Genomic DNA, 12091 nt, shown 5'->3' on the forward strand with positions numbered 1-12091 from the left:
AATTAAAAGAATGGCTTTTCAACACCACCGTATCCGGGTCGCCATGCTGAATGCCGACACTTCCAACCCAAATACATATGCTAACATGGGGACGTTTGGCGACATCCTGCACTATGTCTTGGCTGCAGCTGCGTCCAGATTGTCCACCGGCCTAGCCATCGAGCATGAGACTTTCGACGTTGTCCGCGGCGAGTATCCTGCTTCGGTCTTCGGGTTTGACGCTGTTATGATCACTGCGTCCTCTGCATCGTCATACGATGACCAGCCTTGGATTCGAACACTCCAAGAGTACTTGATGTCACTATATCAAGAAAATTCGCATATCAGGATATTCGGCAGCTGTTTTGGGCATCACCTTATTTGTCAGACTTTGTTGGGAGGGTGTGGCGTTCGAGTCGAAAAGCACCCAAATGGCTGGGAGGTCGGTGTCAGCAATGTGGCGTTCACCAGCGACTTTATGAAAGCTTTCAGTCAGTCTCACAGTGTTGCGAGTGGCTTTAAGCAAGGTTCTGGCCGGTTACCGAGTCCAGAAGCTGAGGACGTCGACTCTGGCCGTGTCGAGGGCTCTCCTGATGTGGCTTCTTTGATGCCGAGAAAAATGCGCTTACAGTTCGTTCATGCTGATCAGGTCGTTCTCCCACCATCGGCTACTGCTTCGCTGCCCAGCCCATGGACCCTGGTGGGATCTACGGAGCACTGCTTCGTGCAAGGGGTTTATCATCCAGGACGCGTGCTCACACTCCAAGGGCATTTTGAATTTGACAAATTCGAAGGCCGGGAAACAATGAGGATATTTGGTGCGGAGGACAATCTTGGAGGAAACTCGCTCAGTGACCAGGCTCCAGTGGTTGATGCGGAAGATTTCAAGGACGACGGCGACCTGATGGCCGAGATGGTAGTGCGGTTCCTTGCGGGCGAGCAAGCAATTGTTCAAGAACGAAGAGGAGAGCCAGGACCTGGAGACGAACCACTCACACCTAGAGCATCGATGGAATTACAATGAGACTCTACTATTGGCAGATATGGGGAGTGCCTGAACTACTTAGCTCTGTTTCACCAAAGCATCAATCATCTGTTCGTGGGCAGATATTGCTGCTTGAGGGTGCTTTGAACTCCGAGTACTGGATGGACTGTACGTGGTAGAGGCTAGCACAGTAGTTTCATCTTGGTGAAGTATAACTTCTTCTCAAGGCTAATTCGTATTGAAGGGGGCCCGTTGCTTGTGTCAGGCTGTAGACACGGTAGCTAGATTTGTAGCAAGTAGCACATCCAATCTATCTCTAACGCCATACATCTGGAGCTTGTCTGGCATGCGACGCTAATGTCCAAGTGGACAAAGCCCTGTAACTGCATAACATAGATAACATTGTATTGTGTTGCCCATGCAAAATGAGTGCATAGGAGAATGCAATTACGGAACGCCAGAAACGACGAAATCAGGCCCAAATTGCCATGAGCTGCATGCCGTGTACGGCTGAGCGGGCCGGTCGCCTAGGTGGGCTCAAAAATCACGGTCGAGTTCTTCCGAATAACCTCGGTGGTATCAAGCGGCGTCTCCACGCAGCAGCACGGGAACAGCGAGGTAAATTACCCGCCAATGGTCACATCGAGCCCGGACCGCAAAAGCGCTGCTCTTCGGGCGATGCTTTTTTTTGCGGCCGAGAGGAGCAACAGTTCCACATCTTATCCCGAGCCTCTGTGCCGGACACCGGGCACATCATATATGGGTAAGGTCTCTTCACAATAGCTTCAGCTCAAAACACAATCACTCAGAGGTCATTCCTTTACAGAGCTCTGCAGGTAAACAGTATGGCCAAGAAGCATCTCTCCCTAGTCGCCTTGCTGGGTGTGGCGGTCTCGGCGGATCAGTCACTGTACGGGCAATGTGGTGGAATTGGCTTCACCGGCTCGACAGTCTGTACCGCAGGAGCTACGTGCATTTCTGATAATGCATACTATTGTAAGTACTTTCTAAGGAAGAAGTAATAAAAAACATCCACACTCGAGAGTGTTCCAATTCACCCTCTGAATACAGCGTCTAATCAATCACTTCAGACCAGTGTGTACCGGCGACAGCAACTGGTGCAAGCAGCTCCACCTTGACCACCGCAGTAGCTACTACAACGCCGGCCACAAGCACTTCCTCGTCGATAGTCTCGACGCCGGTGACCTCCTCTGTTCCGACGAGCACGTCCTCAGCGGCGAGCAGCTCCGCGACGCAGTATTTTATCACATTGTGAGCCAGACAACGCACAGGTGTTACCGTTGCTGAGGGCTGTCATCAATACTGACCTCTTGATCAGCGGAGATTCATACTCGCAGACTGGATTCAACATCACCACTGGGCCGCTGCCGGATGCTTCCAACCCGCTGGGCAACCCCACATTCCCCGGCTACACCACGAGTGGCGGCAATAACTGGATCGACAATCTCATCACAGAGTACAATCTTACGCTCATGTTGAACTATAACTTTGCCTATGGAGGCGCGACCACAGACTCAGATCTTGTTGCCCCCTACGAGCCCGGCGTCCTCAGCCTCATCGACCAGACCACAGAGTTCAGCGACAGCATTGCTTCTCATCCTTCTACGACTCCATGGACATCCAACAATACCCTATTTGGCGTGTGGATGGGTGTGAACGACGTGGGAAACTCGTACTATGAGAGCAATGTCACTGACATTTTGGACGCGATCATGGTTGTGTATTTTGACCAACTTCAGATCATGTACAACGCTGGAGCCCGCTACTTTGTGCTCCTGAGCGTCCCGCGTAAGTCTTTCTCTTTCCAGGAATCCACCCTGGAGACAGCGAAACTCTAGCTAACGAAGACGGATACAGCAATTCAAGAGACACCATTCATGCTTGCATATGGAGCGGACGTTGATGCCGAGGAAGCCGTCATCATAGACGAATACAATAACCTTCTGGCCAGCAACCTCGCAAACTTCACCTCGACGAATGCCGGCGTGACTGCGAAGATCGTCAATACGACAGTTTCTTTCCAGACCGCGATTGATGACCCGCAAGCGTACGGTGCCGCGAACGCGACCTGTTACGATGATGACGGAACCACTTGTCTTTGGTGGAATGACTACCACCCTGCATTAGCCAGTAAGCCGAGCTTCCTTCTCTTCAGGTTGTGTATAAAAAGGATGACAGAATGCTAACCATTCCCAAGTCCATAAGCTCGTTGCGCAGCAAGTTGCCGCGGCGTTCCAGGGGATTTTCTTCACCTGAAGCTAGCCAAGGGACAAAAGCCTGGGGCTTTGGCCACTCCAGGCATTCTTTTCAGGGACTATAATCCTATAGTGTTCATATTGACATATTTGCAAAAACTCAGCTATATACTTCATGCTATCCATGTGCCTGTATTATGTGGTGATCATGCAAGCCATCAGACATTGTGCATCATGGTGTCATACGATGGTGATCATCCCATTCTTTGCTTCCTTCTCACCCAGACCTCCTGGCCGCTCTCCCCGTCCGCCACGGCGTCACTGCCCGGTTCCGTCACGGGCCGCAGCTCGATCTCCCATATTTGAAGCTTGTAGTTACCACGATCGCCCCGGCCGCTGCTCAGGTCAAACGACCACCCGTGCTTGGGACAGGTGATCCCCGAGCTCCAGACGATACCAAAATCCTCAATGTCGAAAGGCGCCCCGTTGGACAGCGGGTACGACGAGTGAGGGCATTCCTGTCCGTCCCGCGTTAGCAACAACAGAAGCTGCCGTCATGAAGTCGAAAAAGGGGTAACTGTGCATGGTATGGTTTGGCCATCACACTGACATGATTGATGGCATGGAATTTGCCCTTGTACTGGAACACCATAACCTGGTCCTGTAGCCCTCCAGCCTCTGGTGGTGACCCCGGGTCGCTGAGAGGCACCTCGGTGGCCTTGGAACTGTCCTCCTTGGGGACATGAAAAATCCTGCAGGAAGACCGCTGCTCGTCGTCATGAGCACAGGGGCGCATGTCTCTTATCAGCGCACCATCATCGCCTGTGATGTTTGGAAAGGAGGAGGCCAGGCCGACTGGAAACCACGCATTTCCAGCCCGAGAACGCGAGAACGGGCTGAAGAAGGATGCCATATGTGTAGACAGTATGAAGGGGTTGAGATAGATGGAGTGATTATCTTTGGTGTTTGCCTCTCACAACAACTTGTCGGGATAGGATCGAGCTCAACAAACAGCTTTGGTCCTGGGCTTGGCCGGCTGGAAGTGGTTGTCTTCTCATGCCATGATGGAGGAGTTTATCAAAATTTCAATCATTTGAAAGTAGTTCCGATGTGTTGTTGTGTTGCCCGATGTCGTCAAGACCGAGAGAAAAAGTCTTGCGTTGATGCGTTGTATGCTTAAAGAGCACATCCCGAAGACGGACACTAAGCCGCGAGAAGCCCAAAGATTTCACCAACCGCTGAATGAGAAATGAAAGGGTTAGGGTTTTACCAGCCCTCCTGTGTCTTTCTCCTCTCACTATTATTTAATCTCGCAGTTGGACACGGCGTCGTTCGGCAACCAGGACGTTTTACTTTTGGTAAGCATCCGATTGCTACAAGTGTGCTGTGTTTAGAGAAATATCTGATTACGCCGCTTGCTTTTGGATGTTGGCCAACTGGATGAAGTTGGAGAACCATACTGTCTTGTCTTATTGGCACTCTCTTTTCCTCCTATATCCTAGCACGGGCCTAAAAGTTTGCCCTGATACAGAATTTCGTTTGGATTTTTCAGATTGCTACTGTTTCCATGGCCACTATATTATCTTGGCCTTGATGACCGAATTCCTTCTGTGGCAGACCACCATCGAAAAGAACCAGCATGGGCAGTCCTCAATGCACTTCAACAGGGAAGCCAAGGAACGAATATAGTCGCGGACTATTACACGTGGGACATGGCCGACTCCAAGGCAAGATAGACGCATCTGTCACGTTCAGATCTCACATAGCCACTTGCAGGCTATCAAGATAAACTAACTATCGTCACAGACGTGTCAGTATCTCTCAGGCATGAGGTTGCTTATACACATCGGAAAGAGGGAGGGGGGGGGGGGGGGCTTACCTAATCCAATCATCGAGTTCCCAATATTCACTGCTCTGAAGAAGTTGCATCGGGCTCTTACACTTTGGATGAAAGTAGTCCTCCTTGGTACCCACAGGAAACATGGGAATGGAGCAGATCTCATCGTTCGCACAGGGCCCACACTCCTTCCAGGTGCTCCAGTTGAGGGTCGAGATGAGTTGCCGTATGATGGCCTGCGCCTCCTCCAGCGGTGATCCAAAGTCGGCACTCGTGGTCTCGTTGGACCTGAGGACACGCCGAGCAGAGAACAGAGACCCACATATCTTCTTCGACACCGTTGCGAGGGCTGCCGCAATCACCTCATCCTCGGGCGTCCTTGAGCCCTTGTGGAAAACTCTCTCGTCCTCGCCGTCGAGGTAATGTTGGGCACATCGGTCTAAGGCGTGCAGGTCGGCCATTGGTTCGTGGTCGACATAGCTTGTAAAAGGATCAATGAGGGTGCCGATAGAGGCGATGAGATCATCCCTAGTTGAATTCACGCTGTTCATCATCCACAAGCGCGGGCCAAAGCGAGTCACTATTTTATCCGTCACACTCTGCCAGTTGATCACACCCTTCTCGCTAGAGCTCTTCCCTCCGCGCTCTAGCACCACATCTCTCAACCTGGCGCGGACATTGTTGATATCGTCCCTTGTGGCGTTGATGATCCTGGGTAGGTCTGGTCTTCTCGTGTCCGGATTGGACAAGTCCATGTCGTAGGCAAAGGCCGAGACCATGCTGCTCCAGTCTATGTCGACACGACCCTCTGGGTGGCCTTGAAAACGGGCCGCACAAGCACGTAACCATTCTGAGGTCGTCTGGTTGGAGTTTCGCGTCTTCCTCCAATCATCCGTCTCATCGTCGATGCCAGTTTCGTTGCTGAAAGGGGTGGCTTGGACAGACACGAGGTCCAGCCCGCCCGAGGGAGAGAAATCGCAGTAGATAATCTCAAAGCCTGCTTCCATACGAATGAAGCCGTCGATCTTGCCTCCCACCGTGAAAGCCCACTCCTTGGCTAGGGAACACATGTCTTGGGCGCGATCCCTTTCCCTGAACGGGCTCTTGTGTGGGTCGAATTTGAGGTCATCCCAGCCCAGCAGGAGTAGATCCTGGCTGTCCATAGGCCCCAGGGTGCATTTTGCAGCACTTTCGCCGTCGATGTAAAGGAGATTCAGGGGACGAGAAGCACGGTAGATCTGGTAATATCCGCGAGTATATCTATCAAAAATTGGGAAATGCGGGCCTGGTTTTTTCTCGTCGTCGTCGTCATCGTCGTCATCATCGATCTTTGCATTTGGACTTTGTTCTGCCGCCTGGAGTGGTCTCTGCGGCGATGTGAGATCGAAATCCCCTTCATGAGTAGCCAGGGGTTCTGAGGCCATATGGTGAGAGGTGTGATGCCAAAACAAAACCTCGTGGGCGGATCTGACTGCGGACGATGGCTTCTCGAGGTCGGCATGGAGGGAATAAGGGTAGTTCAAGGGTTCCCACGACGTAGCAAACGAAGCTGCATGCTCGAATTCAAACGCAAGCCATTCGTAGGTTTTAGGCCGTTCGGTGCTATGTCCGCCGTGATAGAAGACACTCCCTTGCGGCGCCTGTGCTAGATAAAATGAAAGGCCATTGTGGTGAACAGAGGAGCCCCACTGTCGTAGGGCTGAATGTATGGAGTTGAAGAGGGAAAATGCGTGGTCTTCGGCGGCCTGGCTGCTTGGAGAATGATTTATACTTGCGTAGGGCGGTGTCGTCCTTTCAGCCACGCACATGCAGCTACAGGCTGCCAGAGCCCCAAGCAATGTGGTCTGCATGATGACACAACCGCGCGCAGTCGGCAATCAGCACGCAGCCAGGTTACTGATCGTCCGAAGCAAGATCGCCAGCCCTCTGGGTTGAGAGTTCGAAAAGACTGTGCGTCTTGTTGATGGCTTCATGGGATATAGATTACGGTTGAGTTCACGATGCGCAGTGGATCAACGTCACGAAGGAAGCGACAGGAACGGAATGAATGACCGGCCGAGCTTACTGTTGACCGCCGACCCTTGAGCGATGCTTACAGCTTATCAGTAGCCAGAGTCTTACCTGTAGATACCGTATGTCTAGTCCCTCTAGGCCAGAGTTATCCGATCAATCACAATAGCAGGCATGACCACCGCAAGCTAGAGAAGAGAGTAGGTGCAAAGAAACTAAGACATACATATTTCATCGTCACGTTTTGTTATAGTGTCAGATGTTACGACGTTGAAGTTTTGTCAAAGGTGAGAAGAGGTCTTGTAGTGAGCTGTGAGATACTTAAGAATCCCTGCTGCGGCGGCATGGCGTTACACTGGCTTTACCTGTGATAAGCCCTGCAGGTACAGCAGGTGAGAAGAGTCCGGACAGATCCGACAACTACACGAATGGGGCCGCAAGTTAGGGCAGAAATTTCCACAGCTGACTCTATGATAAAAGAATTCGCCGTCGCATGCAAGCTGACAGCTAGTTACTCTACAACTATACAAATATATGATAGTTTGCTCGTAAGGCATTCTTGACTGCTACTTAAATACTTGGGCAAGGCTACAGCTAAGTCGTGGGACCGTCCAGACCATAAAGGTAGACGGACGGCTTAACGTAAAGTAGGGTTCTGTAGTACGCAAGCCCCTATCTTCCACACCGTTCATCGCCCAAGACCGCAGTGACCGTCCTGTCAACTATTTAGAGTCACAGTTGTAAAGAGAAAAGAGGGTGATTTCCGCAGAACGATTTCGCGCCCTTCATTTTCCATTTCTTTTTGTTTATCTCTCCCCCTATCGTCTTGTCGAGAAGAGCCACCCGTCGGCGGGTGCCAGAGAGTTTCCTGGCTTGATCGGGAATACAGTATGAGGCCGGAGTTGACCTCAAAGTCCCCGCCGAGGATAACAGGGCATGCCTATAAGAGCAAGTTGGCAGGCCTTAATGTATCCTGCAGATACAACGTACTACATCCTCCCTGGCGAATTACGGCACCCATCGGATCATCGGTATTCACTACAGCCGAGGCCTGACCCTGGTGATGCATAAGTTGGTCAAGGCCTGCAAAGAATGAAATACTGAAGCCTGTGTTAGATTGCACCATACATCAACGTCATAATAAATTTTCGTTACAGTGATCATTGAATACATACTCACAATGTCGATCCTCTCAAACGAAACAAGGCAAAAGTGGCTCTACGGCTCAACCTTGCCATATGCTGAAGCTCCATGGGCGAGGGGTTGTCCCAGCCCTTACTACCGCGACAGCCATCGTCGACTCCGAGATGCAATGCGGACATGGGTCGAGACAGTATGCAAACGAACGCGAGGATAGACTTCACAAGGTGGTGATGCATGCCGTTAGCTAACAAAGACCCAGAATCTCGTCCCCTTCGTGCAGGACTGGGAGCAAGCCGCCACTCTGCCCGCCGAATTATGGCACAAAGCCGCGGAAGATGGCGTCCTCATGCCAATGGGCGCTGGATCGAAAATCCCCGAGGACTGGAGAGGGGTTCATCCAATCATTGGAAACGTGCCTCCGGAGGAGTGGGATGGCTTTCATGATTTCATCCTTCACGATGAGTTTGGTCGCGTGGGTGGCGCCGGGTTCGTACCACGCCTTTTTTGGATTTATGAAAGGAAGCATGTGACTGAACATCTTTGGGCAGCGTCGAGGTTGGCTTGGTCGGTGGAATTGTAAGTCACTGGTCTCGTACGTCGTCTCCAGCAGTGCTGTAGAACTGACAAATGCCTGTCATTTAGACACTGGCCATCCCGGCCATCCAGCGTTTTGGAAGCGCACAATTGAGACAACGGTGAGTTATGGCGGTCTCCTCCCCGCCAATAAACGCGATGATTCAGAGAAAGCTAATTAGTGTGCTCAAAGAGTAATTCCGGATGTGCTTCGCGGCAAGTCTCGAATAGCTTTGGCCATTACTGAACCCGATGCCGGCTCTGATGTTGCAGGCCTACAGACGGAAGCCAGGCTCACAGCAGATGGCCAGCACTTCATCATCAATGGACAGAAAAAGGTAACATTATTCCAATGATAGAGTCATACGATATTTCGGTACAAGACTCAATATCGAGGCTGACTCTGCGATACAGTGGATATCATCTGGGACATACGCCGACTACTTCCTCACGCTGGTGAAAGAGTCAGATGGAAATTTCACTCTTCTGGTGGTCCCACGGCAGGAAGGCCTGACCACGAGACATATCACCGTTTCTGGCTCGACGACAGCCGGAACAGCCTTTGTTGACTTTGACGACGTCAAGGTCCCGGTTGGAATGGTTGTGGGGGAGCGGGGCAAAGGCTTTAAATATGTGGTTTCTAACTTCAACCATGAGCGGCTGTTCATCAGCATGCAGGCGCTTCGCTGTTCAAGGGTCTGCCTCGAGGACTCCATCCAGTCAGTCGGATTCGTCACATGATAGTGTGCTCATCTACTAATTCAAGAATTAGGTACGCCCTGTCGAGGCAGACGTTTGGGAAAGTATTGGTAGAACACGGTAAGTGCTTCAAGAATAGCGGCATAATCACCACCTCATGCTGATCCTTGTTTTAGCTGTCATCCGATACAAGTTTGCGAACATGAGTAGAGAGGTTGAGGCGCTTCAGTCATGGCTAGAAGTGAGTTTTACTATCCATGGTCCTGCTCTGTCTCTGTCTCTCTTCCTCATGGTTCTTTATACTCTTGTCTATGGCCCCAATCTGCATGATGACGACATTCAGGTGTCGAAACTCGTTTGACTGATTACATTTGACAGAGCCTGATTTACCAACTCCATTCCTTGTCTCCTGCCGAGGCCGAATTTCTTCTGGCCGGCACGACAGCACAGATCAAGGCCCACGCCGGCATAGTCTTGCAGCACGTGGCAGGCGATGCCATTCAGATCATGGGCGGGATTGGTTTGACGAGGGGCGGGCGTGGAGAACGAGTAGAGAGGATTTGGCGCGACGTTAAAGCTCTCACAGTCCCTGGTGGTAGCGAAGAGATCATGTTGGACCTTGCAGTACGACGAGCCGTCAAGGCGCATACAGAGCTTGAGAGGCTCAGCGTCTCGAAAGAGCGTCTCTGAGATTCATACTAGGCTCTCTCGGGGGTGTATGATCTATTCTGCATAGAACGGCAAGGGGTGTCCAAGAAGATTCGATGCCGTGATACATTTCTACTTGTGTGTATAGACATGCTGTGACGCTCTCAGAAGCTTCCGTTACGCCAATCGTATGCATTTATTTTCTTGGGGGAATTCCCAAAGTCATGATGAATGGATCTTATGTGTCATTTTAACTCTCAAAATCTATTTACCGAGAAAAAGGGCGTTGAGGTCTATATAAACTCCCAGATAATATGTACAAGCCAAGCCGGTGCCAATCATGCGACTTTGGGGGGGGGGGGGGAGGAGGCTTCCAACAATTTTAACACTTCTGATCTTTGGTTAATTCCAAGTCACCGTCCTCACCCTTTGCGACAGGTTGTCAACCACAGAGTACACAATCTTGACAGTCGCACCCGTCGCGTCGTAGTTTGTCATGGCGAACGGCGCATAGGTGCCTCCCCGGGAGGGATCCGTAAACAACAGAGTACCATTGCTGAAGGGCCCCTGAGGCAGGTCTGAGACATACGCATAAATACCAGAATAACCAAGGCCCTCAGAGAGCCAGACATATTTCTCGAGGAAATTGCTGTAGAAGATGGACCCGCCGAGAACGTCCATGATGCCGACAGCCTCAGACTCATCCGCCACAAAGTCGTCGCCGTTCCAGTACGTGTAGGACGATAGGTCAGAGGCGTCGTCCACATTGAAGGGGACACGAGCCAGGTACATGACGTTATTCTGGTTGGCATAGATGTACATGTACCCATCGAGGGCGGTGAGGGAGCCCCCGTTTCCGTACGTGGCGTGGTTGGCGTCTGCGGTCCAAAAGTCGACGGCATCGTTGATGCGAGTGCACACAGGCGTGTCCTCTGACACGTCGAATATGACGGGGGAGCTGCCCTGGTTCAACTCCTCGCCGGTGGTGGTATCGTGCGTGATGTTGAGGAAGAAGCCGATGCCGTGGGTATCGTTGACTCCCCACACATTGGTGACCCACCCAAGCTGGTCGTCGGTGTTGCACAGATTGACTGCCTCAGGCGGGTCAGTGACCACGGCGGCCACGGTCGTCGCGTCGGCGAACGAGTTGGTCCCGATGAAGGTGCAGTTGGTCGTCTCGTCCGCGTTGCATAGGCTTGTGTCGAAGTTCATGACGAACACCCTCGACCCAACCGTGCCCAACCAGCCTGCATCGCGCTCGTACTGCTGGCCCGAGGGCGCATTATCAGAAGTGACATTGACGGGGCCGGAGATGGTGCCTGCAACGGGTGCTGCTGGGGCGACGGCCGTCTCTGCGGCGGCGAGCCCAAAGAGAGCCGATACTATCGCGTGGACACGAGACATTGCGAGGTTGTGAGGTTGTTGTTGTAGTAGGGAATGGCGATGTTTCATTTCATCTCATAATTCGCTGTGGACATTCCATTGTTAAAGTATTTCTCTTAATCATGCTCTCCTGGTGGATTGCGTAAGTACCCTGTTACGTGCATGGTCTCGCAAGCAGAAGAGTAATGCGTTTATTATTAGCCTCGCCACGGCCTGTGGGTGGCCGAGCACCAATCAGGGTCTCCTCAGCCTTGTCAATAGTCAAGGGGGAAGTCGAGGTTTGTTGTTCGTTGGTGATCCTCTTCTCCCTCGCCTCGCCATCCTTCCACTCCTTAGCGCACCCCCTTACATCAAACTGCGTTGCAGCCCCTGGAGATAGGAACACCGATTTTATGAACTTGTGGAAATAACTGTGCATTTTCAAGACTTTGTGGGGATTGTGTCTGTCTTTCAGCTTCTATCTCGATAGGAAATGAGTATCGGCTTTGTATGTAGCCGGGATTTTGTCGCGTGTGCACTTCGGCAAATCCTTGGATGATGACATACAATAAGAGGTGGATTCTAAAATCACAAAATGGAAAAGGAAGGGCAGAAATTGGACACAGAACACTACACGCT

The 12091-nt window shown here is 51.6% G+C and overlaps 6 protein-coding genes across 6 annotated transcripts; 3 read left to right on the forward strand and 3 right to left on the reverse strand.

Moving 5' to 3' along the window:
• Positions 1–10: 10 nt before the first annotated feature.
• Positions 11–1003, forward strand: M406DRAFT_257914 (class I glutamine amidotransferase-like protein; the record flags this gene model as incomplete). The annotated part of the gene is made up of 2 exons (XM_040917200.1): positions 11–516; positions 595–1003. The coding sequence occupies 2 exons, from the start codon at positions 11–13 to the stop codon at positions 1001–1003; spliced, it is 915 nt and encodes a 304-aa protein (XP_040776320.1).
• Positions 1004–2301: 1298 nt separating this feature from the next.
• Positions 2302–3241, forward strand: M406DRAFT_38137 (family 16 carbohydrate esterase; the record flags this gene model as incomplete). Its single annotated transcript, XM_040924051.1, has 3 exons — positions 2302–2773; positions 2843–3115; positions 3183–3241. Coding segments are annotated over 3 exons (804 nt in total), but the record flags the coding sequence as incomplete, so codon positions are not given.
• A 193-nt stretch (positions 3242–3434) lies between these two features.
• On the reverse strand, positions 3435–4093 carry M406DRAFT_256306 (uncharacterized protein; the record flags this gene model as incomplete). The annotated part of the gene is made up of 2 exons (XM_040917095.1): positions 3435–3698; positions 3791–4093. The coding sequence occupies 2 exons, from the start codon at positions 4091–4093 to the stop codon at positions 3435–3437; spliced, it is 567 nt and encodes a 188-aa protein (XP_040776322.1).
• A 962-nt stretch (positions 4094–5055) lies between these two features.
• M406DRAFT_256969 (uncharacterized protein) lies at positions 5056–6825 on the reverse strand (the record flags this gene model as incomplete). Its single annotated transcript, XM_040917138.1, has 2 exons — positions 5056–6358; positions 6554–6825. 2 exons carry the CDS (start codon positions 6823–6825, stop codon positions 5056–5058), a joined length of 1575 nt encoding a protein of 524 aa, XP_040776323.1.
• A 1382-nt stretch (positions 6826–8207) lies between these two features.
• M406DRAFT_289573 (acyl-CoA dehydrogenase NM domain-like protein) lies at positions 8208–10288 on the forward strand (the record flags this gene model as incomplete). Its single annotated transcript, XM_040918858.1, has 8 exons — positions 8208–8360; positions 8430–8696; positions 8813–8865; positions 8937–9081; positions 9158–9462; positions 9516–9562; positions 9619–9683; positions 9821–10288. The coding sequence occupies 8 exons, from the start codon at positions 8208–8210 to the stop codon at positions 10130–10132; spliced, it is 1347 nt and encodes a 448-aa protein (XP_040776324.1). The 3' UTR covers positions 10133–10288.
• Positions 10289–10492: 204 nt separating this feature from the next.
• On the reverse strand, positions 10493–11494 carry M406DRAFT_67819 (uncharacterized protein; the record flags this gene model as incomplete). Its single annotated transcript, XM_040925099.1, has 1 exon — positions 10493–11494. The coding sequence occupies one exon, from the start codon at positions 11492–11494 to the stop codon at positions 10493–10495; it is 1002 nt and encodes a 333-aa protein (XP_040776325.1).
• Between the last annotated feature and the right edge of the window lie 597 nt (positions 11495–12091).

This window comes from Cryphonectria parasitica (genome assembly GCF_011745365.1).
Source record: "Cryphonectria parasitica EP155 unplaced genomic scaffold M406scaffold_4, whole genome shotgun sequence".
Classification (NCBI taxonomy): Eukaryota; Fungi; Ascomycota; class Sordariomycetes; order Diaporthales; family Cryphonectriaceae; genus Cryphonectria; species Cryphonectria parasitica.